This window comes from Dryobates pubescens, chromosome 31 (assembly GCF_014839835.1).
Source record: "Dryobates pubescens isolate bDryPub1 chromosome 31, bDryPub1.pri, whole genome shotgun sequence".
Classification (NCBI taxonomy): domain Eukaryota; kingdom Metazoa; phylum Chordata; class Aves; order Piciformes; family Picidae; genus Dryobates; species Dryobates pubescens.
Genome location: NC_071642.1, coordinates 5,413,484 through 5,436,427, shown reverse-complemented (window position 1 = coordinate 5,436,427; position 22,944 = coordinate 5,413,484). Strand labels below are relative to the sequence as shown.

At 60.2% G+C, this 22,944-nt stretch overlaps 1 protein-coding gene across 1 annotated transcript; it reads left to right on the top strand.

Annotated features, from left to right (window-relative positions):
- Nucleotides 1–2,681: 2,681 nt before the first annotated feature.
- LONP1 (lon peptidase 1, mitochondrial) lies at nucleotides 2,682–21,570 on the top strand. Its single transcript, XM_054175169.1, has 18 exons — nucleotides 2,682–3,086; nucleotides 5,721–5,809; nucleotides 6,806–6,925; nucleotides 8,994–9,222; nucleotides 9,739–9,800; nucleotides 11,065–11,194; nucleotides 11,989–12,072; nucleotides 12,987–13,207; nucleotides 13,958–14,096; nucleotides 15,188–15,366; nucleotides 16,094–16,181; nucleotides 16,826–16,948; nucleotides 17,380–17,496; nucleotides 17,736–17,876; nucleotides 17,957–18,122; nucleotides 19,188–19,396; nucleotides 20,835–20,999; nucleotides 21,355–21,570. Exons 1-18 carry the CDS (start codon nucleotides 2,706–2,708, stop codon nucleotides 21,517–21,519), a joined length of 2,808 nt encoding a protein of 935 aa, XP_054031144.1. The 5' UTR covers nucleotides 2,682–2,705; the 3' UTR covers nucleotides 21,520–21,570.
- The last annotated feature ends 1,374 nt before the right edge of the window (nucleotides 21,571–22,944 follow it).

Below are 22,944 nucleotides of genomic sequence, written 5' to 3'. Positions count from 1 at the left end.
CTGTTTGCAGTGGCTGTTAGCAGCCCCAGCACGGAAGGGGCTCTCCGTCCCACACCTCCCCAACGGGAGCCCAGACCTCCCCGGCCGGCACACGCTCCGAGCCTTGCCGCTTGTGGTTTCCTGCTTTGGACCCCGATTAAAGGCGAGCGCGGGGCTCCCTTCCAAGCGCTGCAATGCAGCCCCCCGGCGGGGAAGCTCAGAATGCAGCTGGCAGCGCTCAGCTCTGGGGGTTTGCCCCCGGTGTTAACCAGCTCCTGACTGGGATTCTCTGCCTGGTTGCAGCACCCAACAGCAAGGGGTGGTCAGGAGTACCCACACACACCTCTCTGCGTGCCTGAAAGGCTGCAGGAGCACAGCCTTGCATCTGCACAGAGTCAGCTTTTCTGTTGCTGATCCAAGCAGGAACAGCAATGCTGAACTCTGCTGAGCTGCTTACTTCATTTTGAGCTTCAACAAGGCCAAGGGCCAGGTCCTGCTCTTGGAGCACAACCACCCCAGGCAATGCTCCGTGCTTGGGGCAGTGTGGCTGGAAAGCTGCTGGCAGAAAGGGACCTGGGGGCTCCAATGGACAAGCAGCTAAATAGGAGCCAGCAGTGTGCCCAGGTGGCCAAGAAAGCCAGAGGCATGCTGGCTGGATTAGAAATGTGTCCAGCAGGAGCAGGGAGGGGATTGTCCCCCTGTGCTTGGCACTGGTGAGGCCACACCTCAAGTGTTGGGTCCAGTTTGGGGCACCTCAATACAAGAGAGATGTGGAGGTGCAGAGGAGAGCAAGGAAGCTGTGAAGGGCCTGGAGAATAAATCTTGTGAGGAGTGACTGAAGGAGCTGGGGATGGTTAGTGTGAAACAGAGGAGGCTGAGGGGAGACCTCCTGGCTGTCTACAACTCCCTGGAAGGAGGTTGTGGAGAGGTTGGTGCTGGTCTCTCCTCACAGGTAATTATGACAGAACAAGAGGGAATGGCCTCAAGCTGCACCAGTGATGCATTCATGGTGTGGTGTCTTGAGCACACTGAAAGCTGGCAGTTCTTCTCCCCTGGAGATCCATTTTTCTTGTCTTCTGTTCCCAAAGGGGCAACAACACAAATGATGTGTCCAGCTCTGGGCTCCCCAGTTCAAGAGGGGCAGGGATCTGCTGGAGTGTCCAAGGGGGAGCCACAAGGATGCTTAGGGAACTTGAGCATCTCCTGTGAAGAGAGACCAAGAGCCCTGGGGCTGTTTTGTCTGGAGAAGAGAAGGCTGAGAGGGATCTGATCAATGTCTCGCAATATCTGAGGGGTGGGGGGCAAGTGGAGGGGGCCAGGCTCTTTTGAGTGATGCACAGTAAAAGGACAAGGAACAGTGGATACAAACTGGAACATAGAAGGTTTCACCTTAACATGAGGAGAAACTTCTTTGGTGTGAGGGTGCTGGAGGTCTGGAGCAGGCTGCCCAGAGAGGTTGTGGAGTCTCCTTGTGCGAAGACTTTCAAAACCCACCTGGATGCATCCCTGTGTGACCTACCCTGGGTGATCCTGCTGCTGGCAGGGGGTTGGACTCAATGATCTCTGGAGGTCCCTTCCAACCTCCAATTTTCTGTGATGGGGCAAGGGTATCACCAGCCAGGGCCCAGTCCCACAGGACACAAGAAGTGCAAGCATCACAGCCCCAGAAATACTGCCCAGCCCATGAGATGGTGATGGAGCAAGGCTGAGGCAGGGGCACCAGGGGAGGCTGCAATGAAAGTCACCACCCTTGTCTCTCCCCATCCTTCTTCTCTGCAGCCTTCTTGTAGCTCCTTCAGGTACTGGAAGGCTGCTCTAAGGTCTCCCTGGAGCCTTCTCTCCTCCAGGCTGAACACTACCAGCTTCCTCAGCCTGTCCTTCCAACTCCCTGATCAGTTCCCTGAAGGACTGCAAGGATGAGCACCTCCCAGGCTGAGAGCTGGGATTGTTCAGCCTGGAGAAGGGAAGGTTCAGGGGAACCTTATCAACGTAGGGAGACAGCTCTAGGGAGGGTGTCAAGGAGGTGGAGCGCTCCTCTCAGCAGCGCTCAAGGACAGTACAAGAGGCAAAGGGAACAGCCTGGGGCACAGGAGGCTCCCTCTGAACAGAAGGAAACAACTTTTTTTACCGGGAGGGTGACTGCGAGCTGGCACAGGGCGCGCAGGGAGGTCTCCATGCACGGAGACACTCAAAGCCCTCCGGACGCGGTCCTAGCGAATGGCTCTAGGTGACCACGGAGGAGGAGGTTGTGGCCAGAGCTGCACTCACAGCGTGCCCTGCACAGGGCTCTTTCTCCACCAGGGGCTTTCGGCCGCCCAACCTTTCCCTGCCGCCCAACCTCTCCCTGCCGCCCAACCCTCCGGCCGCGTCGCTCCTCCGGCTGCTGCGCGCCCGCGGCGGCCGCTCCAAGGCTTCCCCGGAGCCTTCTCTCCGTGCTGAACCGCCGCAGCGCTCGCGGCTGCGGACACGGGGGGGAGGGGGGCGGGGGGAAGTAAATATGAAACCTCATTCCGGAGGCAAAGCAGAACTTAGGCAAGGTCAAAGCAAAGGTCCGCACTGTGCGGGGACCCTACCCGCACGGCGCCGCTCCGCCGGCCACGGGACGCGAACCCGCGGCCCCGCGGCGCGCCGGGACGTGCGCGCCGCCACGCGCCCCTGCGCGAGGTGTGCCGCGGCGCCTGCGCGCCGCCGCGGGCCGGAAGTGTGGCAGGGCGCGCGCCGGCAGCATGGCGGCCGCCCGCTGCTTGCGGCTGTGCGGGCGCTGGCGGCCGGCGCTGCTGGGCCCCGCGCGGCGCCGCCTCTTGGCGGCCGCTTCCTCCGCCGCCGGCGCACCCCCGGCCCCGCTGCGCTCCGCGCCGCCGCCATGCGCCGCCTTCAGCACCGGCCTGCCATGGCACCAGCGAAACCCCGGCGGTCTGGCGGGGGGCGACGCGCTGGAGGGAGGCGGCGGCGAGGAGGGTAGCGGCGGCGGAGGGGCGGACGGCGGCGGGGCCGCGCCGGTCATGACGGCGCTGACGCCGCTGCTCGTCCCGGAGCACTTCCCCAACGTGCCTCTCATCGCCGTGACGCGCAACCCTGTGTTCCCGCGCTTCATCAAGATCATCGAGGTGAGCGGCCGCCGAGCCCGGCCCGCCCGCGGCCAGGGGAGCGCTCCCGGGGCCAGGGGAGCGCTCCCGGGGCCGGGCGCTCGCCTCGGCTGGAGGGAAGGAGGGAGCTGGCCGCCCGGAGGGGCCGGCGCCAGCGGGGACGGGCGATGACTGCGGCGCGGCTGTGCAGCTTCGCCTGGCCTCGGCTGAGAGCCCTTGAATGGCCCCGGCGGTCCCGGCCGGGGTTCGCTGGTGGGCAGCGTGGCCGCCCCGGGCCGAGCGCGCAGGAACGGCAGTTTGTGTGCGGGTCGGAGCGGGGGTGCCCGTCTCAAAGCCACGCTCCGTGTCTTTACGGGCTGCTGTTAGGGCAGGGCAGCAGGTGGGTAGCGCTTCGCAGCCCTCTGCCCCGCAGCATTTAGTAAACTTGTTCGGTGTGAGGGGGGCAGAGCCCCGGACCAGGCTACCCAGAGAGATTATGGAGTCTCCTTCTCTGGAGACTTTCAAGCCCCACCTGGATGTGTCTCTGTGTGACCTGCCCTGGGTGACCCTGCTCTGGCAGGGGGGTTGCACTGGATGGTCTCTCGAGGTCCCTTCCAGCCCCCTCTCTCCTCCCCCATTCTCTGGCTCCCATCTCTGTGGTTTCTCATTGTCTCTGGGTTTCACCAGTGTTGCATCAGTCAGCAGAGCTGCTCCTAATGGGGAAGGTCACTGCTTCACGCACAGCCTCTTGCTTTCTGTCTTCTCTGTGTTCTTTTGCTGAAGGTTAAGCAAATGCGGCCTTGGCTTAGCTGCTGTCACCCCCTGCCCCCCAGGAACAATATTTGTGAAGGCAGCAAACTGAGCTGCAGGAAGAAAGTATGAGCTTGGTACAGAGCAGCACCACTGTGGTAGGAGAGAGCTGCCAGGTGGGAATGGCCATCACAGCATCTCAGAGGGAGAACTTTGCTCTCTGCACCCTCACCTGCATTTTTAGGAGCCATAAGTTTGCTCTTTGGTGTGTGACTTGAGCCCACAGGCCAGGAACACTTTTTGCTCCTGAAATGCAAGCTTTTTGGAGCAAGAAATGGCACTCCCTGGTGTTTTACTGATCAAAGAACAGAGCTGTATCAGTTGGAAGAAGCCTCTGAGGTCACTGAGTCCAGCTTCAAGCTGAGAGCACAGCCTTGGGGGAGATGCAGCTCTTAGTGTCCCTGCAGGGGTGTTGAGGGCAGGGATTGTTCATTCTTCTGCTCTTCAGACACACCACACCACACTGTTGGGTATAAGCCATTCATTTCAGGGTGTAGAGCAGCAGTCTTACACGAAGCTAAAGGTAAAAGCTCTCTCTTTCAGCCTGCACATCACTCTGCTGCCATTTCATACTGTGTGAGCTCTCTGCAGAGAACAAACTTGACCATGAGAAGTTCCATCTGAACATGAGAAGGAAGTCTGCAGTTTAAGGGTGGCAGAGGACTGGAGCAGGCTGCCCAGAGAGGTGGTGGAGTCTCCATCTCTGGAGACATTCAAAACCCACCTGGATGTGTTCCTGTGTGACCTGCCCTAGGTGACCCTGCCTTGGAAGGGGGATTGGTCTGGATGCTCTCCAGAGGTCCCTTCTAACCCCTACCATCCTGTGCCTGTGATACAGTGCAGTGTGGAACTATTAATCCTCCTCTTTCTGTCTGTGCCTGTGGCAGTGGCAAGCCCAACTTTGCCAGACATTGTGCAAGGCCAAACCAGGGGTGCCAAGGTTAGAACAGGCCAGCAGTGGTGGTGCTCCTGCTGCTCTGTCCTGGAATCACAGAATGGTTGGGAGGGACCTCTGGAGATCATCCAGTCCAAACTCCCTGCCAGAGCAGGGTCACCCAGGGCAGCTCCCACAGGAACACATCCAGATGGGTCCTGAAAGTCTCTGGGCAGCCTGCCTCAGGGCTCCAGCACCCTCACACCATGGAACTGCCAAGACCACTCTGGTTGTTGTCAGAAGCATTGAGTGGTGCAGCTCCTGTCCCATCACTTGGTGGTCAGCAGTGTGACTTTGCAGCAGCAGAACTCATGAGGAGGCATTTTCTGGTCACTGAGGGGGCAGCTGCAGTGCTGACAGTTACAGTGGTGGAGGGAGGTCTGCTGGGGCCAGCTGTGTGGCACCTGCAGAGCAGAGGGGAGTGAGAAGGTGCAGCAGGGAGAGGCACTGCCAGAGCCCCAGTGCAGGGAGTCAGGCTGGGGGTGTAGGAGAGCAGCTGAACTGTGGGGGCTATGCAGAAGAAGCTAATGTGGGTGAGCAGCGTTCAGGCCACTGGTGGGGAAGATTGGAGTAGCTCTTCAAGTGGGAGTGGAGAGCTGGGGGACAGAGGTGTGGAAGGGAAGGGAAGAGTGACAGCAACAGAAACCCTCAGGAAGTGTTCAAGTGACAGAGATTCCTTGCTTGCAAGGCTGGTTCAGATGAGGTTTGGTTTTTCTCCCTGCCTTCAGGCTTCTGTGCTCAGTGACCTGCTCTAAGCACTCAGAGCTCCTTTCTCTCATATTCTTCCTCTTCCATCTCACTGTCCCCTGACAGGGGCAGCACTGGGAGAATGCAGGGTGAAACTTCACAGACTTCATAAATCAAATGCTGGGGGTGCAAAGCTTACAGCACATCACCTCTGACCTCTCACCTCTGACCTCTTCTTGTCCTAGGTGAAAAACAAGAAGCTGGTTGAGCTCCTGAGGAGGAAAGTTCGCCTTGCCCAGCCTTATGCTGGTGTCTTCCTTAAGAAGGATGATAAGTGAGTAGTTGTTCCTCCTCATCAGGGGAGGGCTGATGGACACAGGAGCTGTGCTCTGAGGGAGTTCCCTCTCTGGTGGTGGTACAGAAGCTGTGTGTAGGCTTGCACCGTCCCCTTGCTCTGCCAGTTTCATTGCCACCACCAGCACTGCTGGCAGCCTGGGCCTTGCTTTGGAGAAGGCTGTGTGTAACTGCAGGGGGGAGAGAGGGAGCATCAGGGAGCCGGGCGGTGGGGCAAGGGGCCGGGTGGTGGGGCAAGGGGCCGGGGGGTGCGGGAAGGGGCCGGGGGGGTGCGGGGGAAGGGGCCGGGGGGCTGCGGGAAGGGGCCGGGCAGTGCGGGAAGGGGCCGGGGGGCTGCGGGAAGGGGCCGGGCGGTGGGGGAAGGGGCCGGGGGGCTGCGGGAAGGGGCTGGGGGGCTGCGGGAAGGGGCCGGGCAGTGCGGGAAGGGGCCGGGGGGCTGCGGGAAGGGGCCGGGCAGTGCGGGAAGGGGCCGGGGGGCTGCGGGAAGGGGCCGGGGGGCTGCGGGAAGGGGCCGGGGGGGTGCGGGGGAAGGGGCCGGGGGGGTGCGGGAAGGGGCCAGGCGGTGGGGGAAGGGGCCGGGGGGCTGCGGGAAGGGGCCGGGCGGTGCGGGAAGGGGCCGGGGGGCTGCGGGAAGGGGCCGAGCGGTGGGGGAAGGGGCCGGGGGGCTGCGGGAAGGGGCCGGGCGGTGCGGGAAGGGGCCGGGCGGTGGGGGAAGGGGCCGGGGGGCTGCGGGAAGGGGCTGGGGGGCTGCGGGAAGGGGCCGGGCGGTGGGGGAAGGGGCCGGGGGGTGCGGGGGAAGGGGCCGGGGGGCTGCGGGAAGGGGCCGGGCGGTGGCAGCAGTGGGGAGAAAGGGAAGGGGCTGTGCTCCTCAGCCCAGCTCAGAGTTCTGCAGCCAGGGCTTGCTTCTTCCCTGTCTCGCCCTACCTGCTTCCTCGAGAGCCTGAGTGTCTGCTCCTGTTGTTTTCCCCCTTGCCAGCAATGAATCTGATGTGGTGGAGGATCTGAACGAGATCTACCAGATGGGAACTTTTGTGCAGATCCACGAGATGCAGGACCTCGGAGACAAGCTGCGCATGATCGTGATGGGACACCGCCGGTACCCGCCTCGGGCAGAGCCCCGCCTCGGGCAGAGCCCCGCCTCGGGCAGAGCCCCGCCTCGGGCACAGCCCCGCCTCGGGCAGAGCCCCGCCTCGGGCAGAGCCCCGCCTCGGGCACAGCCCCGCCTCGGGCAGAGCCCCGCCTCGGGCACAGCCCCGCCTCGGGCAGAGCCCCGCCTCGGGCAGAGCCCCGCCTCGGGCAGAGCCCCGCCTCGGGCAGAGCCGCGCCTCGGGCACAGCCCCGCCTCGGGCACAGCCCCGCCTCGGGCACAGCCCCGCCTCGGGCACAGCCCCGCCTCGGGCAGAGCCCCGCCTCGGGCACAGCCCCTGCTGAGCTCCCTCTGTGCTCGCGCTGGCGCACCCCCAGCGCGTGCAAGAAGCTCCTGCTTTGCTGCCACAGCACCTCCTGACAGGGCCCCGCTGCTGCAGCCCCCCTGCTGTGTGGCAGCCCCTGGCTGTCAGGCTCCTGAGCATTGTGATGCGATGCAAGCTGAGCTGCGGCACTTCCTTGGGCAACAACAGCATCACAGAATGCATCGGGTCGTAGGGACCCTCGAAGGTCATCTTGTCCAACCACCCTGCAGTCAGCAGGGACATAGAATCATAGAAATGTTTGGGGTGGAAAAGCTCTCTGAGGTCATCCAGCCCAAGACCAACCCAACCCCACCATGGGCACCAAACCATGGCCCCAGGTGCCATGGCCACAGGGTTCTGGAACACCTCCAGGCATGGGGACTCCACCACCTCCCTGGGCAGCCTGTGCCAAGCCCTGACCACTCTGGCAGCAAAGAAATTGTTCCTCTTCTCCAGCCTAGCCCTCCCCTGGTGCAGCTTGAGGCAGTTTCCTTTCATCCCATCTCTTGTTATCTGGGAGCAGAACGCAGCCCCCACCTCACTGCAGCCTGCTTTCAGGGAGCTGTAGAGAGCAAGGAGGTCTCCCTCAGCCTGCTCCACACTAACCCACCCCAGGTCCCTCAGCTGCTCCTTCCCAGCCCTGTTCTCCAGACCCTTCCCCAGCTTGGTTGCCCTTCTCTGGACCTGCTCCAGCCTCTCAGTGTCTTTCTGGGAGTGAGGACACAAAACTGATCCCAGGATTCAAGGTGTGCCCTCACCAGAGCCCAGGCCAGGGGCACAATCCCTGCCCTGCTGGCCACACTATTGCTGCTCCAGGCCTGGCTGCTGGAGGCCTCTTGGCACACTGCTTGACTTGATTCTGGAAGTAGGCAGCTGTTTGGTTTGCCTGGGACAGGAAAAGTTCCCTCTAGCATGGGAGATGTGGGGAATTGGCCCTTGAGTGACAGAGCACTGGGCAGTGGTGCCCATAGGAACCACACTGAGTGTCTCTGAACCATTCCAGTCTGGCTTTGTAGTTCTGCAGCTGGTTTCAGCTGGCACAGTTCCTGCTGGAGGTGGTGCCAGTTGCCCTTGGCCACTCACTCACAGATTCATGGAATGGGTTGGAAGGGACCTCAAAGATCCAGTTCCAACCCCCTGCCATTGGGCAGGGACACCTCCCACCAGCCCAGCTTGCTCAAGGCCTCATCCAGTCTGGCCTTCAATACATCCAGGCAGGAGGCATCCACAGCCTCCCTGGGCAACCTGTGCCAGGCTCTCCCCACCCTCACTAATAAGAATTTCTTCATCTCCAGTCTCACTCTCCCCTCTCCCAGCTCAAATCCATTGTCCCTCATCCTGGCACTCTCAGCCCTTGTCACCAGTCCCTCCCCAGCTCTCCTGGAGCCCTTCAGGTACTGGAAGGCTGCTCCAAGGTCTCCCTGGAGCCTTCTCTTCTCCAGGCTGAACAGCCCCAGGTCTGGCAGCCAGCAGGCTCAGGCACCAAGAGGCTCAGCCAGCAGGCAGTGAGCAGCTTCCTGTAACTCCTTGCTCAGCCCCCTCAGTGCCTGCCCTGTGCTCATGCTGGGTTCTGAATCCATCCAGTGCCCTTTGTCGGAGCCTGGAGTTCTGCTGCACTCCAAACACAACTCAGACTCTTCCTTCTCATGCTGAAGGGTTGAAGCCAGCTGTGGCAGAGGGGAGCTGACTGCTGCTGGTCTCTGTGGCTTTCAGGATTCGTATAAACAAGCAGCTGGAGGTGGAGCCTGAGGAGCCTGAGGGCAAGCAGAAAATCAGGAGGAAACAGAAGCGCTCCAAGAAGGAGGCTGAAGAGGAGCCTGGGGCAAAGGACCAAGCTATGGAAGTGGTGCTGGATCCTGTGGCTCCTTCCTCACAGGAGGTTCTCATGGTAGAAGTGGAGAATGTGGTTCATGAAGATTTTCAGATCACAGAAGAGGTTAAAGTGAGTGGCTCAAGGCTGGGCTTGGCCTGCAGAACTGCATTGACCCTCTGTGGCTTCAAAGGGAGAGTTCTAAAACTGGGCTCTGACTTGAGGCTTCAGAAAGCAGCTGCTTCCTGGCAGGGGGGGTACATCCAAACCATTGCAGCAGCTCAGCTCCCTCAAACTGGTGGCTTCAGAAAGCTGCTGAGTGAAGAGTTTGGGCTCTGCTGAGGTCTGTGTGACAGCCTCTGGCAAGCTGAGGCCTTGCCCCAGGGAGGCCTGAGTGCTCAGCCTAGTTGTGTGTGCTGACCAGAGCCAGTCCAGCTTTGTGCATGCAGGAAGCAGCCTGCAGCCCTTCAGGTCTTTGCTTGGAGAGATGACTGCCCCAACACTGAGCCCCAGGAACCCCAGCACCCCGTGGCAGATGGGTGGCCAGAGGCTGCACTGCTGTCTGGAGAGGCTGGGGAATGTCCTGTCTGTGCTGAGGCCCTGGCTGGCCTTTTCCAGTCTGCTGATCACATTCTTGGTGGTTTGCAGGCACTGACTGCAGAAATTGTCAAGACCATCAGGGACATCATTGCCTTGAACCCCTTGTACAGGTAGGTGTGCTCCCCACACTGCCCTGCTTGGGAACAGGCCTCAGGCTGGAGGTTTCCTCTTCCACTTGGCCTTGTGCTCCAGTGAAGGGGCAGAGAGAAGCTGCATTGTCACCCAGAGCTTTGTTTTGCTGTGTAAGCTTCACCAGCCATGCTTGACAGCAGAGGGAGGGTTTGGAAACCTGGTGTGAAGTGGAGGCTGGAGGCATGGCTGTAAGTCTGTGGCAGCTGACATGGGTCTGCAGTGCCATGGTCTGATCCCTGTCAGAGGAGCACAGTAGTGGGCACCCTGCTGGCACACAGAGCCCCAGAGTGCTTACCCCAGAAGGCACCTTAAAGATCATCCAGTTCCAAGCCCCTGCCATGGGCAGGGACACCTCCCACCAGCCCAGGCTGCTCAAGGCCTTGAACACCTCCAGGGAGGGGACATCCACAGCCTCCCTGGGCAACCTGTGCCAGAGCCTCACAGCCCTCATGGGGAAGAATTTCTTCTTAAAGTCTATTCTAAATCCAGCTTCTCCCAGCTCAAAGCCATTGTCCCTCAACCTGGCACTCCCAGCTCTTGCCCAAAGTCCCTCCCCAGCTCTCCTGGAGCCCCTTCAGGTACTGGAAGGCTGCTCTGAGGTCTCCCTGGAGCTTTCTCTAGGCTGAGCAGCCCCAACTCTCCCAGTCTCTCCCCACAGAGGAGGTTGCAGCCCTTGGATTATCTCTGTGGCTTCCTCTGGACTCACTCTAACAGTTCCACCTCCTTCTTCCCAGAACTGTCAGGAGAGCATTTCACAGCTCTGCTTTTCTTAGGCAGTGATCATTCCTTCTCCCAGGTGATTCCTCTGCTGGTCACTGGGTGTTGGCTGAGTCCCACTGAAAATGTCTGTGCCCTGCTGAGGCTGAGCCCTCAGGAGAGCATTTCACAGCTCTGCTTTTCTTTGGCAGTGATCATTCCTTCTCCCAGGTGATTCCTCTGCTGGTCACTGGGTGTTGGCTGAGTCCCACTGAAAATGTCTGTGCCCTGCTGAGGCTGAGCCCTCAGGAGAGCATTTCACAGCTCTGCTTTTCTTTGGCAGTGATCATTCCTTCTCCCAGGTGATTCCTCTGCTGGTCACTGGGTGTTGGCTGAGTCCCACTGAGGGCTGAGTCTGTGCCCTGCTGAGGCTGAGCCCTCTTGGATTCCTTTCCCTCTGTCACAAGAAGTGAAGAACTCTGGGGACACTTCCTTTATGCATGTCAGTGTTGACAGAGCATTCTGGGGGCTCTTCCCTCCTTGCAGAGAGTCTGTGCTGCAGATGATGCAGGCAGGGCAGCGGGTGGTGGACAACCCAATCTACCTGAGCGACATGGGGGCGGCGCTGACTGGGGCCGAGTCCCACGAGCTGCAGGACATCCTGGAGGAAACCAGTGTAAGGAAACCCTGCAGCTCTGCTCCCTCAGCCTGCAGTGTGGCTGTGGGGAGAATGGCTTGGCTTGGGAGGGACCTTAAAGATCATCCAGCTCCAACCCCCTGCCGTGGGCAGGGACACCTCCCACCAGCCCAGGTTGCTCAAGGCCTCATCCAGCCTGGCCTGGAACACCTCCAGGGAGGGAACATCCATATCCTCCCTGGGCAAGCTGTTCCAGTGCCTCCCCACACTCACTCTAAGAATTTCTTCCTCATCTCCAGTCTCACTCTCCCCTCTCCCAGCTCAAAGCCATTGTTCCTCATCCTGGCACTCCCAGCCCTTGCCCAAAGTCCCTCCCCAGCTCTCCTGGAGCTCCTTCAGGTACTGGAAGGTTGCTCTGAGATCTCCCTGGAGCCTTCTCCAGGCTCAGCTTCCCAAACTCTCCCAGCCTGTCCCCACAGCAGAGGTTCTGCAGCCCTCTGATCATCTTTATGGCCTCCTCTGGACCCTCTCCAACAGCTCCAGGTCCTTCCTGTGCTGGGGTCCCCAGAACTGGAGGCAGTGCTGCAGGTGGGGTCTGAGCAGAGCAGAGGGGCAGAATCCCCTCCCTGTGCTGCTGCTCTCACTCTTTTCACCTTTGATGCAAAGGTTTTTCTTTCCCCCATGGGTTGCATGCTCTGGAGCTGCTGCTCTCTTCACCTTTCCCCACCTGCAAGTGCTGGAGAGTTCTCCCAGGCAGCCCACTGGAGATTTTCATTCTTTTTTCATTGGGAGCTGGCAGCAGTGTCTGGAAGCTCCTTCTGTGTCTGTTGCAGATTCCCAAGAGGCTCTACAAGGCTCTTTCCCTGCTGAAGAAGGAATATGAGCTGAGCAAGCTGCAGCAGCGCCTGGGCAGGGAGGTGAGTCCCTGGGGAGCACAAACCTTCTGCTGGTTGCTTTGGGGCCACTCCTGTGCTGCTGGACTCCACCACCTCCCTGGGCAGCCTGTGCCAAGCCCTGACCACTCTGGCAGTATTTCTTTTCCCCCCTCATCTCCAGCCTGACCCTCCCCTGGCACAATTCCAGGCCATTTCCTTTCCTTCTAGCACCTGATCCTAGGGAGCAGAACCCAGCCCCCACCTCACTGCCACCTCCTCTCAGGGAGCTGTAGAGAGCAAGGAGGTCTCCCTCAGCCTGCTCCACACTAAACCACCCCAGGTCCCTCAGCTGCTCCTTCCCAGCCCTGTTCTCCAGACCCTTCCCCAGCTTGGTTGCCCTTCTCTGGACCTGCTCCAGCCTCTCAGTGTCCTTCTGGGAGTGAGGACACAAAACTGATCCCAGGATTCAAGGTGTGGCCTCACCAGAGCCCAGGCCAGGGGCACAATCCCTGCCCTGCTGGCCACACCATTGCTGCTCCAGGTCAGGCTGCTGGAGGCCTCTTGGCACACTGCTTGACTTGATTCTGGAAGTAGGCAGCTGTTTGGTTTGCCTGGGACAGGAAAAGTTCCCTCTAGCATGGGAGATGTGGGGAATTGGCCCTTGAGTGACAGAGCACTGGGCAGTGATGCCCATAGGAACCACACTGAGTGTCTCTGAACCATTCCAGTCTGGCTTTGTAGTTCTGCAGCTGGTTTCAGCTGGCACAGTTCCTGCTGGAGGTGGTGCCAGTTGCCCTTGGCCTCCCCAGGGCCCAGCACAGGGCACCTGCTGCAGATGATTTCTGGGTGGCCTTTCCAGAGGCTGCGGAGGTCCCAGGGGAGAAGCGTTTGGAAGCCTTTGGTGCTTGCTGGCTTGCCCCAGGAGCAGGGCACTCACTGTGCTGTGGTTTGCCCAGGTTGAGGAGAAGATCAAACAAACACATCGCAAGTACCTCCTGCAAGAGCAGCTGAAGATCATCAAGAAGGAGCTGGGCCTGGAGAAGGAGGACAAGGATGCCATAGAGGAGAAGTTCCGGGAGCGGCTGAAGGAGCTGCTGGTGCCCAAGCACGTGATGGATGTGATTGATGAAGAGCTCAACAAGCTGGGCTTGCTGGACAACCACTCCTCAGAGTTCAAGTGAGGCCATGCCCGAGTCCTCTGCTGCCAGGGGCACACAGTTGCGGTGTTAGGGGCTGGCAGGGGCTGGGGTCCTCCTCCAGAGCGCTCCCAGCTGGTAGCTTCCACACCTGCAGCCTGATCTCCCATCCTGCCCTGTGGAACATCCAGCTTCCATTCCTTGCTCCTCAGCCAGGAATCTTCCTTCTTTATGCTGTCTTGGCGCCCTGGGAAATGGACACAGCTGAGTTATCTGAGTTTCAGGCCCAGTGCAAACAGCTGACAGCAGCGCAGAGCTTGCAAACCGTGCCGGTGCCTGCTGGCAGCAGCCAGCCCCGGGGCAGCAAAGCAGGCAGGGAATTTGTCTGCTCTTTGCATGGCCTCTTGAGGTTCCTTTCCTCAGGAAAGCAAAGGCTCTGGGGAAAGGCTTTGAGGGTTATTGTTTGAGGGGATGCCAAGGGAGTGAAGTCCATGAGGAAAGGGCAGCAGTGTCTGCCCAGATCAGTCACAGGATTGGAAGGGACCTCTGGAGAGCATCCAGTCCAACCCCCCTGCCAGAGCAGGGGCACCCAGAGCAGGGCACACAGCAGTGCATCCAGATGGGTCTGGAAAGTCTCCAGGGGAGACTCCACCACCTCCCTGATGTTCTTTTCTTAGTCTCCTGCTCTCAGTAGTTTATGTCCCACTGGTTCTGGGGGAGGCTCCCTGGGAGGGCAGTGGGGGAGGGCAGGAGCTGGTTGTTGTCAGCTGACTCTCGGTGGTGTCTGTCAGTGTCACAAGGAACTACCTGGACTGGCTGACATCCATCCCCTGGGGCAAGTGCAGTGAGGAGAACCTGGAGCTGTCCCGAGCCCGAGCGGTGCTGGAGGAGGATCACTATGGGATGGACGACGTCAAGAAGCGAATCCTGGTAAGGCAGGGGCGGGCAGGGTGTCCCCCTGCACCCTACTGAGCAGCAGGCTCGGGGGGGGGCGCTGCAGCTCTCCCCTCAGGTTAATTCATGGATTAGAGAGCAGCCTGAGAGAGCAGCGAGCAGTCCCTGTGCGAGTTACTCACAGCAGCAGTTTCGGACCACAGAATGCTCTTTGGCTGCTCAGTGCTGAGCAGGTGGCCAGGGGAAGCAGCAGTGTGACCAGAGACTCCTGACGTGCTTCCACTTGCCCTGCCCAAACCCTGCCGGTGCTCTCCCTGCCCCGGTGCCCGCCGCCGGTGCTCCCCCCCTGCCGGTGCTCCCCCGTGCCTGCTGCCAGTTCTGCCCCACTGCCGGTGCTCCCCCATGCCTGCTGCCGGTTCTGCCCCGCTGCTGGTGCTCCCCCCACCGTGCCCGCTGCCGGTGCTCCCCCACTGCCGGTTCTGCCCCGCCACTGGTTCTCCCCCCCCCGTGCCTGCCGCCGGTGCTGCCCCGCTGCCGGTGCTGCCCCGCTGCCGGTGCTGCCCCGCTGCCGGTTCTGCCCCGCTGCTGGTGCTCCCCTGTGCCTGCTGCCGGTTCTGCCCCGCTGCCGGTGCTCCCCTGTGCCTGCTGCCGGTTCTGCCCCGCTGCCGGTGCTCCCCTGTGCCTGCTGCCGGTTCTGCCCCGCTGCCGGTTCTGCCCCGCTGCCGGTTCTGCCCCACTGCCGGTTCTGCCCCGCTGCCGGTTCTGCCCCGCTGCCGGTGCTCCCCCACTGCCGGTTCTGCCCCGCTGCCGGTGCTCCCCTGTGCCTGCTGCCGGTGCTCCCCCGCTGCCGGTTCTGCCCCACTGCCGGTTCTGCCCCGCTGCCGGTTCTGCCCCGCTGCCGGTGCTCCCCCACTGCCGGTTCTGCCCCGCTGCCGGTGCTCCCCCGTGCCCGCTGCCGGTTCTGCCCCGCTGCCGGTGCTCCCCCACTGCCGGTTCTGCCCCGCTGCCGGTGCTCCCACCCCGTGCCCACTGCCGGTTCTGCCCCGCTGCCGGTGCTCCCCCGTGCCCGCTCTGCCCCGCTGCCACTACCGCCCGTGCTCACCGCCGCCGCTCCCTGTGCCCTGCAGGAGTTCATAGCGGTCAGCCAGCTGCGGGGCTCCACCCAGGGCAAGATCCTGTGCTTCTACGGCCCGCCCGGGGTGGGCAAGACCAGCATCGCGCGCTCCATCGCCAGGGCCCTCAACAGGGAGTACTTCCGCTTCAGCGTGGGGGGCATGACCGACGTGGCCGAGATCAAGGGGCACAGGTCAGTGGCGCCTCAGCGCTGCCCCTCCCCAGCACTGCTCAGTGTGGCCACAGCTGAGGCCCACCTGGAGCGTGTCTGTGTCACAGCTCCCTGCTGCCAGCCCCTGCTGACACCTTCCAGCATCTCAATGTCCTTCTTAAACTGAGGAGCCCAGAGCAGGACACAGGACTCGGGCACAGGGCACAATGACTTCCCTGGTCCTGCTGGCCACTCTCTTCCTGATGCAGGCCAGGATGCCATTGGCTTTCTTGGCCACCTGGGCACACTGCTGGCTCGTGTTCAGCTGCTATCAACCACTCCCCCCAGGTCCCTCTCTGCCTGGTTTCTGTAGAAGAAAGGCTGTGGGGAGCAGTTTGCTCCTCAGTTTGTCTTTAGATTTACAGCAATCCTTGGGGTCTTGTCTCTGTCCAGTGAAGGGAGGAAATGTTCCTTTCCCAACACTCCTTTACCCCCCCCAAAAAAACCAACCCCAGAAGTCCCTCTTCAACCATCTCTGTTCTCAGCCTCACCTCTTAGTTTGAACTTTTAAATGAGAGGGAAGCTGAAGACATAATCTGCAGCCCAGGAGTGTCCTGCACAGGTCCATGCCTGGTCTTGGTGTGTAGTGTGGAGGTGGTGAACGCTCCTGAGAGCTGCAGAAGCTTGGTTCCCAGAAGGACAGAGCTGTTCCACCAGCTGTGAGCTGACCTTTACAGGGCTCCCCTGACTCCAGTCTCTGCTAAAACAGGAGGACATATGTTGGAGCAATGCCAGGGAAGATCATCCAGTGCCTGAAGAAGACCAAGACAGAGAATCCTCTGATCCTGATTGATGAGGTGATGTACCTGGGCTTGCTTCTAGTGTTTGCTCCTCAAAACAGCTCTCAGCTCCTCACCCAGTGGCAAAGGTGAAGCACTCTCCTAAAGATGCCAGGGGGGTTGCTTAAATGAGCCTGAGCTCTCCAGGCCCTGGGGTGACAGGGAACACATCAAAAGGTGTGTGGCCAGCAGAGCCAGAGAGGTGTGAGGCCTTGAGCAAAGTGGTGTAGGGAGGTGTTCCTGCCCATGGCTGGGGGTTGGTGATCTCTGAGTCCCTTCCAGCCCAAGCCATCCATGCCCCTGTGCAGTGCTGTGGTCCTCCCACCATGGAGTCCTTTGGTCTGACTCCAGCTTAGCTTTGATGAACGACTCACAGCCACTCCTCCCTGGGAGCTCAGCTGCTGCTGGCTCTGGGCACACTGCTTGAGACTTTGTGGTGCTGCTCTGTAACCCTTGGAGTCCTGGGGCTGGTCAGGTGTGCCAAGGGCTGCTGGGGTAGGACAGTGGGGACTGGGCTGAAAGCCCAGGGAGGAGAGAGCCTGGCAGGGGCTGCTCCTGAGCACACAGCTGGAGATGCTCAGAGGGCTCCTTGAAGAGCTCTTTGTGTGGGAACTGGCTGTGGTGAGAAACTTCTTGGAGCATTTCAAGTTTTCCTCCCACAGGTGGATAAAATAGGAAGAGGCTATCAAGGGGATCCATCCTCAGCCCTTCTGGAGCTGCTGGACCCAGAGCAGAACTCCAACTTCCTGGATCATTACCTTGATGTTCCTGTGGATCTGTCCAAGGTATTCCTCTCTGCTGCAGAGGCTGTGGAGCTGGGCAAGGTCAGACTGTCAGTGCAGGGATGTCCTGGTCACCAGGAGATGCTGGCATGGTGCTCAGCTGGAAAGTTGGGCAGATGGCATTGAGGCACCAGCAGCAGAGGGCTTTAGCCAGAATGTCTGCACAGCAGCCAGCACCAGCCCTACAGCCCCAGCTCCCTGCAGAGCCAGGGATGCAGAGATGTGTGGTCTGGAGCAGGCTGCTCAGAGAAGTTGCGGAGTCTCCTTCTGTGGAGACTTTCCAACCCCACCTGGTTGTGTTCCTGTGTGAGCTGCCCTGGGTGGCCCTGCTTTGGCAGGGGGTTGGGCTGGGTGATCTCCAGAGGTCCCCTCCAACCCCTACCATTCTGTGATTCCAAAGCAAGAGGTTTAATAGGATCCTGCCATGCTTCCAGGTGCTTTTTATCTGCACTGCCAACGTGACAGAAACCATCCCGGAGCCGCTGCGGGACAGGATGGAGGTGATCAACGTGTCAGGATATGTGGCAGAGGAGAAGCTTGCCATTGCAGAGGTGAGGGAGCTGCTCCCCTGGCTTAAACAGGTTCAGCCTTGCCTGGTTCCACCCAAAGCCATCAGGCACAAGGCTCTGCACAGAGGTGCTCTGCTCTGAGCCCCATTTCAGTGCCTCCAGCGTTCTGTGCGCTCCAGAACCCGGCCCCGAGCTCAGGGCAGAGGGCTGTGGGGCAAGGTGGAAGCAGCAGGCTCCCGTCACAGCCACTGGGAGAAGCTGTGGCTGCTTCTGTCTTTCAGAGGTACTTGGTCCCTCAAGCACGAGTGCTGTGTGGCCTGGATGAGAGCAAGGCCCAGATCACCCCCGAGGTGCTGACCCTGCTCATCAAGCAGTACTGCAGGGAGAGCGGCGTCAGGAACCTGCAGAAGCAGGTGGAGAAGGTGAGGGCAGCGCCGCCTGGCTGGCTCCGCTCCGGCCTCCTCAGCTCTTGCTGCACAGCTCAGCTGCCCTCTCCCCCCAGGTCCTGAGGAAATCTGCCTACAAAATCGTGAGTGGGGAGGCAGAGGCAGTGCAGGTGACCCCTGAGAACCTGCAGGACTTCGTGGGCAAGCCGATCTTCACCGTGGAGCGCATGTACGACACCACTCCGCCGGGGGTGGTCATGGGGCTGGCCTGGACTGCCATGGGTGAGGCACCAGGGCTCCATTCCCCTGGGGTTTGCACAGCCTGGCTGTGGCAGGCACGCTGAGAGGCGCTGCTGGCTCTGCTCCTGGGCTGCTGCCACCTGCAGCAGTAACTTCTGTGGCCTTTAGAGGTCCACAGAATGCCAGCAGGCTGGAAGGGACCTCTGGAGGTCATCTGCTCCAAGCCCCCTGCCCCAGCAGGGCACCCACAGCAGCCTGCCCAGGAGCACAATGGCCAGGGGGGGTTGGAAGCTCTGCAGAGCAGGAGACTCCACAACCTCTCTGGGCAGCCTGCTCCAGGCCTCCAGCACCCTCACACCAAACAAGTTTTTCCTCCTGGTGCAATGGAACCTGCTGGGCTGCAGTTTGTGCCCCTTGCCCCTTGTCTTGTGGCTGGGCAGCACTGAGCAGAGTCTGGCCCCAGCCTCTTGACACCTGCCCTTCAGGTATGGATAAGCAGTGAGAATTCTCTTCCTTCACAGTAAACCTTTCAAGGGACCTTTAAAGGCCCCTTCCAACTCTGTGACTCTGCTTCTTCCCTGAAGAATGGACCCTCTCTGAGTCCCTTACCCAGGCTCCCTTTAGCTTCAGGCCAGCATATTTTCTGCTCCATATCACAGTATGTCAGAGGTTGGAAGGGGCCTCCAGAGATCATCCACTCCAACCCCCCTGCCAGAGCAGGACCACCCAGGGTAGTCTGCACAGCAGTGCATCCAGCTGAGTTTTGAAAGCCTCCAGAGAAGACAACTCCACAAACCCCCTGGGCAGCCTGCTCCAGGGCTCTGTCACCCTCACTGTAAAGAAGTTTCTCCTCATCTTCTGTGTTCAAGGTTGAAGCTGTTGTTCCTTGGCTTACTAGTGTGCACCACCATAAAGAGCTTGGCCCCCTCCACTTGCCCCCCACCCTTCAGAGATTGATAGACATTGATCAGATCCCTCTCAGCCTTCTCTTCTCCAGACTAAACAGCCCCAGCTGAGACCCCAGCTCACATCCACACTGCTGATGCCTCTGCACCACCAAACCCTTCTGCCTTCCCTTTGTCTCAGGATGTTGTTTTCCTTTCTCAGGAGGCTCCACTCTGTTTGTTGAGACATCCCTGAAGCGACCCAAAGACAAGGAGAACAAGGATGGGTCCCTGGACCTCACAGGGCAGCTGGGAGATGTGATGAAGGAGAGTGCCAAAATAGCTTACACCTTTGCCAGAGCCTTCCTGATGCAGAAGGAGCCCAGCAACGACTTCCTCATCTCTTCCCACATCCACTTGCATGTGCCAGAGGTGAGCTGCTGCAGCATTCTCCGAGCAGGCAGCACTGCTGGGCTGCTCTGAAGCTGGGAGGTGCCTTGTGTGTGCTGTGCAGCATGCCCAGGGCCAGGAAAACCTGGCAGAGGAAGGCTTTGTCCTGGGGGTGCTGTGGGAGCAGGAGCTGTTTGCAGTCCTCCTGCAGCAGGCCTGTGGTGGGGATGCAGAGGCTTGGATACTGCTGCAGGCAATGCAGCTGCTGGCCCTGAGGTGCAGGTGGGGAGACCACAGCAGAGGGAGAAGGGATTGGGATGAAATCCACAAGGAAAGCAAAGCTGAGGCCTGTGTGGTCCCAGGGCTGCAGGAGGGCTGTAGGTCCTGTAGGGGAAGTTACAAAGAGCACTCCTGGTCCCTGTGCTCTGCTTCCTTGTCCCTCTCCTAGCAGTGGGATGAAGATGAAAGCCCTCAGTGCTCAGGGGGCTCCACACTGTGCAGCAGGCTTTGGGCTTTAGGACGACCAACTTTGTGCTCTTTATCCCCCTGATGCTGACCTCTGTTGTTTCTGTGGCTGCCTCAGCTTCCAAGCATTCCTGCTGGGTTTTGCTCATGTTTGCTTAAGCCTGAGCCTGATGAGCACTGTGGTGGTACCAGGCCAGAACCCAAACTGAAGCCTCAGGGACTTCATGCCTCAGGTGGGGCCTGGCAGAGCTGTTGACAGAGGAGCCAGCTCAGGTCACCTCCAGCAGTGACCCTTCTGCAGAGCCCCCCCAGAGCTGGAGCTACTGTTCTTTTTCTCCCCTGGATTCAGGGGTGCAAAGGAAGGCAGGAACCCCTTAGGCCTGTAGCAACCACACTGCAGACATGCAGGGAGCAGAGAATCTCCCAGGTCTTCTCAGAAGTCCTTTTTTGCTGGGTTGTAGAATCCTCAGCACTGCACAGCCTCAGAGTGTCCTTAACAGCAGAAGCCCTAAACAGACCAAGCAGCTACCAGAAGTGCTGAGCACATCCCTAGCAGCATCCCTACCCCAAAGCCCTACCCAGAGGTAACTAACAGAAGCAGAAGTCCCTGGCAGCCCTAACCCCCCCCGGCCATTCCCAGCCTAAGTCCCTAACCCCAGGGCCAGAGCTCAGGGTGGCTTTAGATAAACTCTCTGTTATCAACCCCTTAACCAGTAGAACCCAGCCACAAGGCTGAGCTACAATCCTTTCCCAGTGAGAGGTGCCAGCATGCCAAGGAGCTGTCTCCTGCAGCATGTTCCCACCCGAGGGTGCCAGGGTGAGGCTGCTGCTCTTGGCACCCCTGGAATGTGATGGTGTTGCTCTAGGTAGCTAAGGAACTGGGCAGCTCAGGAACTCTGCCCTCAGAGCAGTGGCTGCCACAGGCCACCTTGTAACAGCAGAGCCAGAGGATCTGCCTGGGGTTGCTGCTCTTGCAGGGAGCTACAGGGGGGCTGTGTTTGGTCGTTTTTCACAGGGAGCCACACCAAAGGATGGACCAAGTGCAGGCTGCACCATAGTCACAGCCCTGCTGTCGCTGGCCATGGACCGCCCAGTGAGGCAGAACCTGGCCATGACTGGGGAAGTGTCACTGACTGGGAAGATCCTGCCTGTGGGTGGAATCAAGGAGAAGACAATTGCAGTAAGAGCTCCTTCCTTGCCTCTCTGCATGCTCTGGGGGACAGCCCTGGGCTGGGCTCAGCGCTGCCTGTGACAGCCACTGATGGCTCCTGGAGTGGGGGCACACAGGGGTCCTGCTTGTGCCTCTGGCTGTCAGGAAGGAGGTGGGACCCCAGGCTTTGTGCCAGGGCATCTGTGTTGATCCACTTCAGTACCAGAAGTGAGGGTGGGAGGTGCCCTCAGAGTGTTAAGGCTGCCTGACTGGCCCCAGGCTGTGGCTCAGCAGTCTGGGCTGAGAGGACTGTTGAAGGGCATCCAGTGTAGAGCTGACAGTATCCCAGCCTCTCCCCCCCAGCACTCACAGCCTCTCCCCCCAGGCCAAGCGTGCCGGAGTCACCTGCATCGTGCTGCCCTCGGAGAACAAGAAGGATTACTACGACCTGGCAGCCTTCATCACGGAGGGGCTGGAGGTGCACTTTGTGGAGCACTACCAGGAGGTGTTTGCCATAGCCTTCCCCAAGCTGGATTCTGCCGGAGGATGACATCCACCCCCGCTGCTGGAGGGTGATCTGTCCCCTGGGGGCCGGCCCCAGGAGCGGGGCGCGCCGGGGCCCTGCCGCGGCGGGACGGGAGCGGAGCTCTCGCTGCGGCGCGGCTGCTGCCGGCTTGGCCGGGGGAGAGCAGCTCGCGCCCTGTACTGACCTGCCCCGCGGCCAGGGGCCCAATAAAGTTGTGAGTTTTACCTCAGCCATGTGCCTCTTGCCAGCCACCCCCTCTGCAGCTGCTCTGGGCTCTGCGTGCTGCAGAGTTCTCAGTGGTTTCACCACTTCCAGATGCTGCTTCCAGAGGAACTCTGGGGCTGTGCCTCACAAGGAGCTCCTGCTGCACCTGGAGGTGAGCTCAGAGCTCTCAGCTCTGGGGCTGTGCCTCACAAGGAGCTCCTGCTGCACCTGGAGGTGAGCTCAGAGCTCTCAGCTCTGGGGCTGTGCCTCACAAGGAGCTCCTGCTGCACCTGGAGGTGAGCTCAGAGCTCTCAGCTCTGGGGCTGTGCCTCACAAGGAGCTCCTGCTGCACCTGGAGGTGAGCTGAGAAACTTCTGTCTCGGCTTAGAAGCCTGGGCTGGAGAGGAGGCAAATCAGGACAGTTCAGCAGTGCTGCTGCATTCAGCTGCCAAGGGACAGGGTGCTCCAGGTGACAGCACAGATTGGTACCAGCAGAAACAAGCCCAGGCTTAAAGGGAAGAGCCCTGCACCCAGGAGCAAGGTGCTAGGCTTCAGGAATTGGTGCTGCACTCTACCAGAAGCTCTTGGCCACTGCAGCAGCTGGTTTGTTCCAAGTGAAAAAGGGAACTGAAGATCCTGGCACAGCTGGGCCAGGAACTGGAGGGCTTCATCCCTCAGCAACTGCTAGAGAAGCTGAATTGAGAGGGGAGGAGGAGCTGTTACATCAGGTGTGAGTGAAATGGGTTTGTGGGGGAAAGCAGCTCCTGTCCTACCTCCCAGCCAGGCTGGCACAGTCCTTAGTGGGGAATAAACTCCTCCTGCTGGCATCTGGGGAGCTCTGGCTGCCTGCACTTCTTGTTTGGCAACGTGCTGCAGAAATAGGGCAGCAGAGGGTACAAGGGGAGCAGGAGCAAGAGAAGCTTCAGGAGGAGCAGGCTGAAGCACCCTGGGGCAGGAGCAAAGCTGCTGCTGGTTTCAACATCAGTTTTTGTCCACGGTCCTCTCCTACCACCACCCAGGTTCAGAGACAGAAGGGGAGGTGGAGGCAGCTTGGCCATGGAGAGGCCTCCACACCCTGAGACAGGCCAGCTCCACATGCTCTGCAGGGTCACCCTTCTAGGAGAGGCCACAAGCCAGCACAGGAGCTCCAGGAGCAGCATCTCCAGCTGCAAGGAAATAGTCACACAAGTTCTGCACTACTGCAGGGCTGGGCCCTCAGCACCCCCAGGGGCAGCCCAGCCCAAG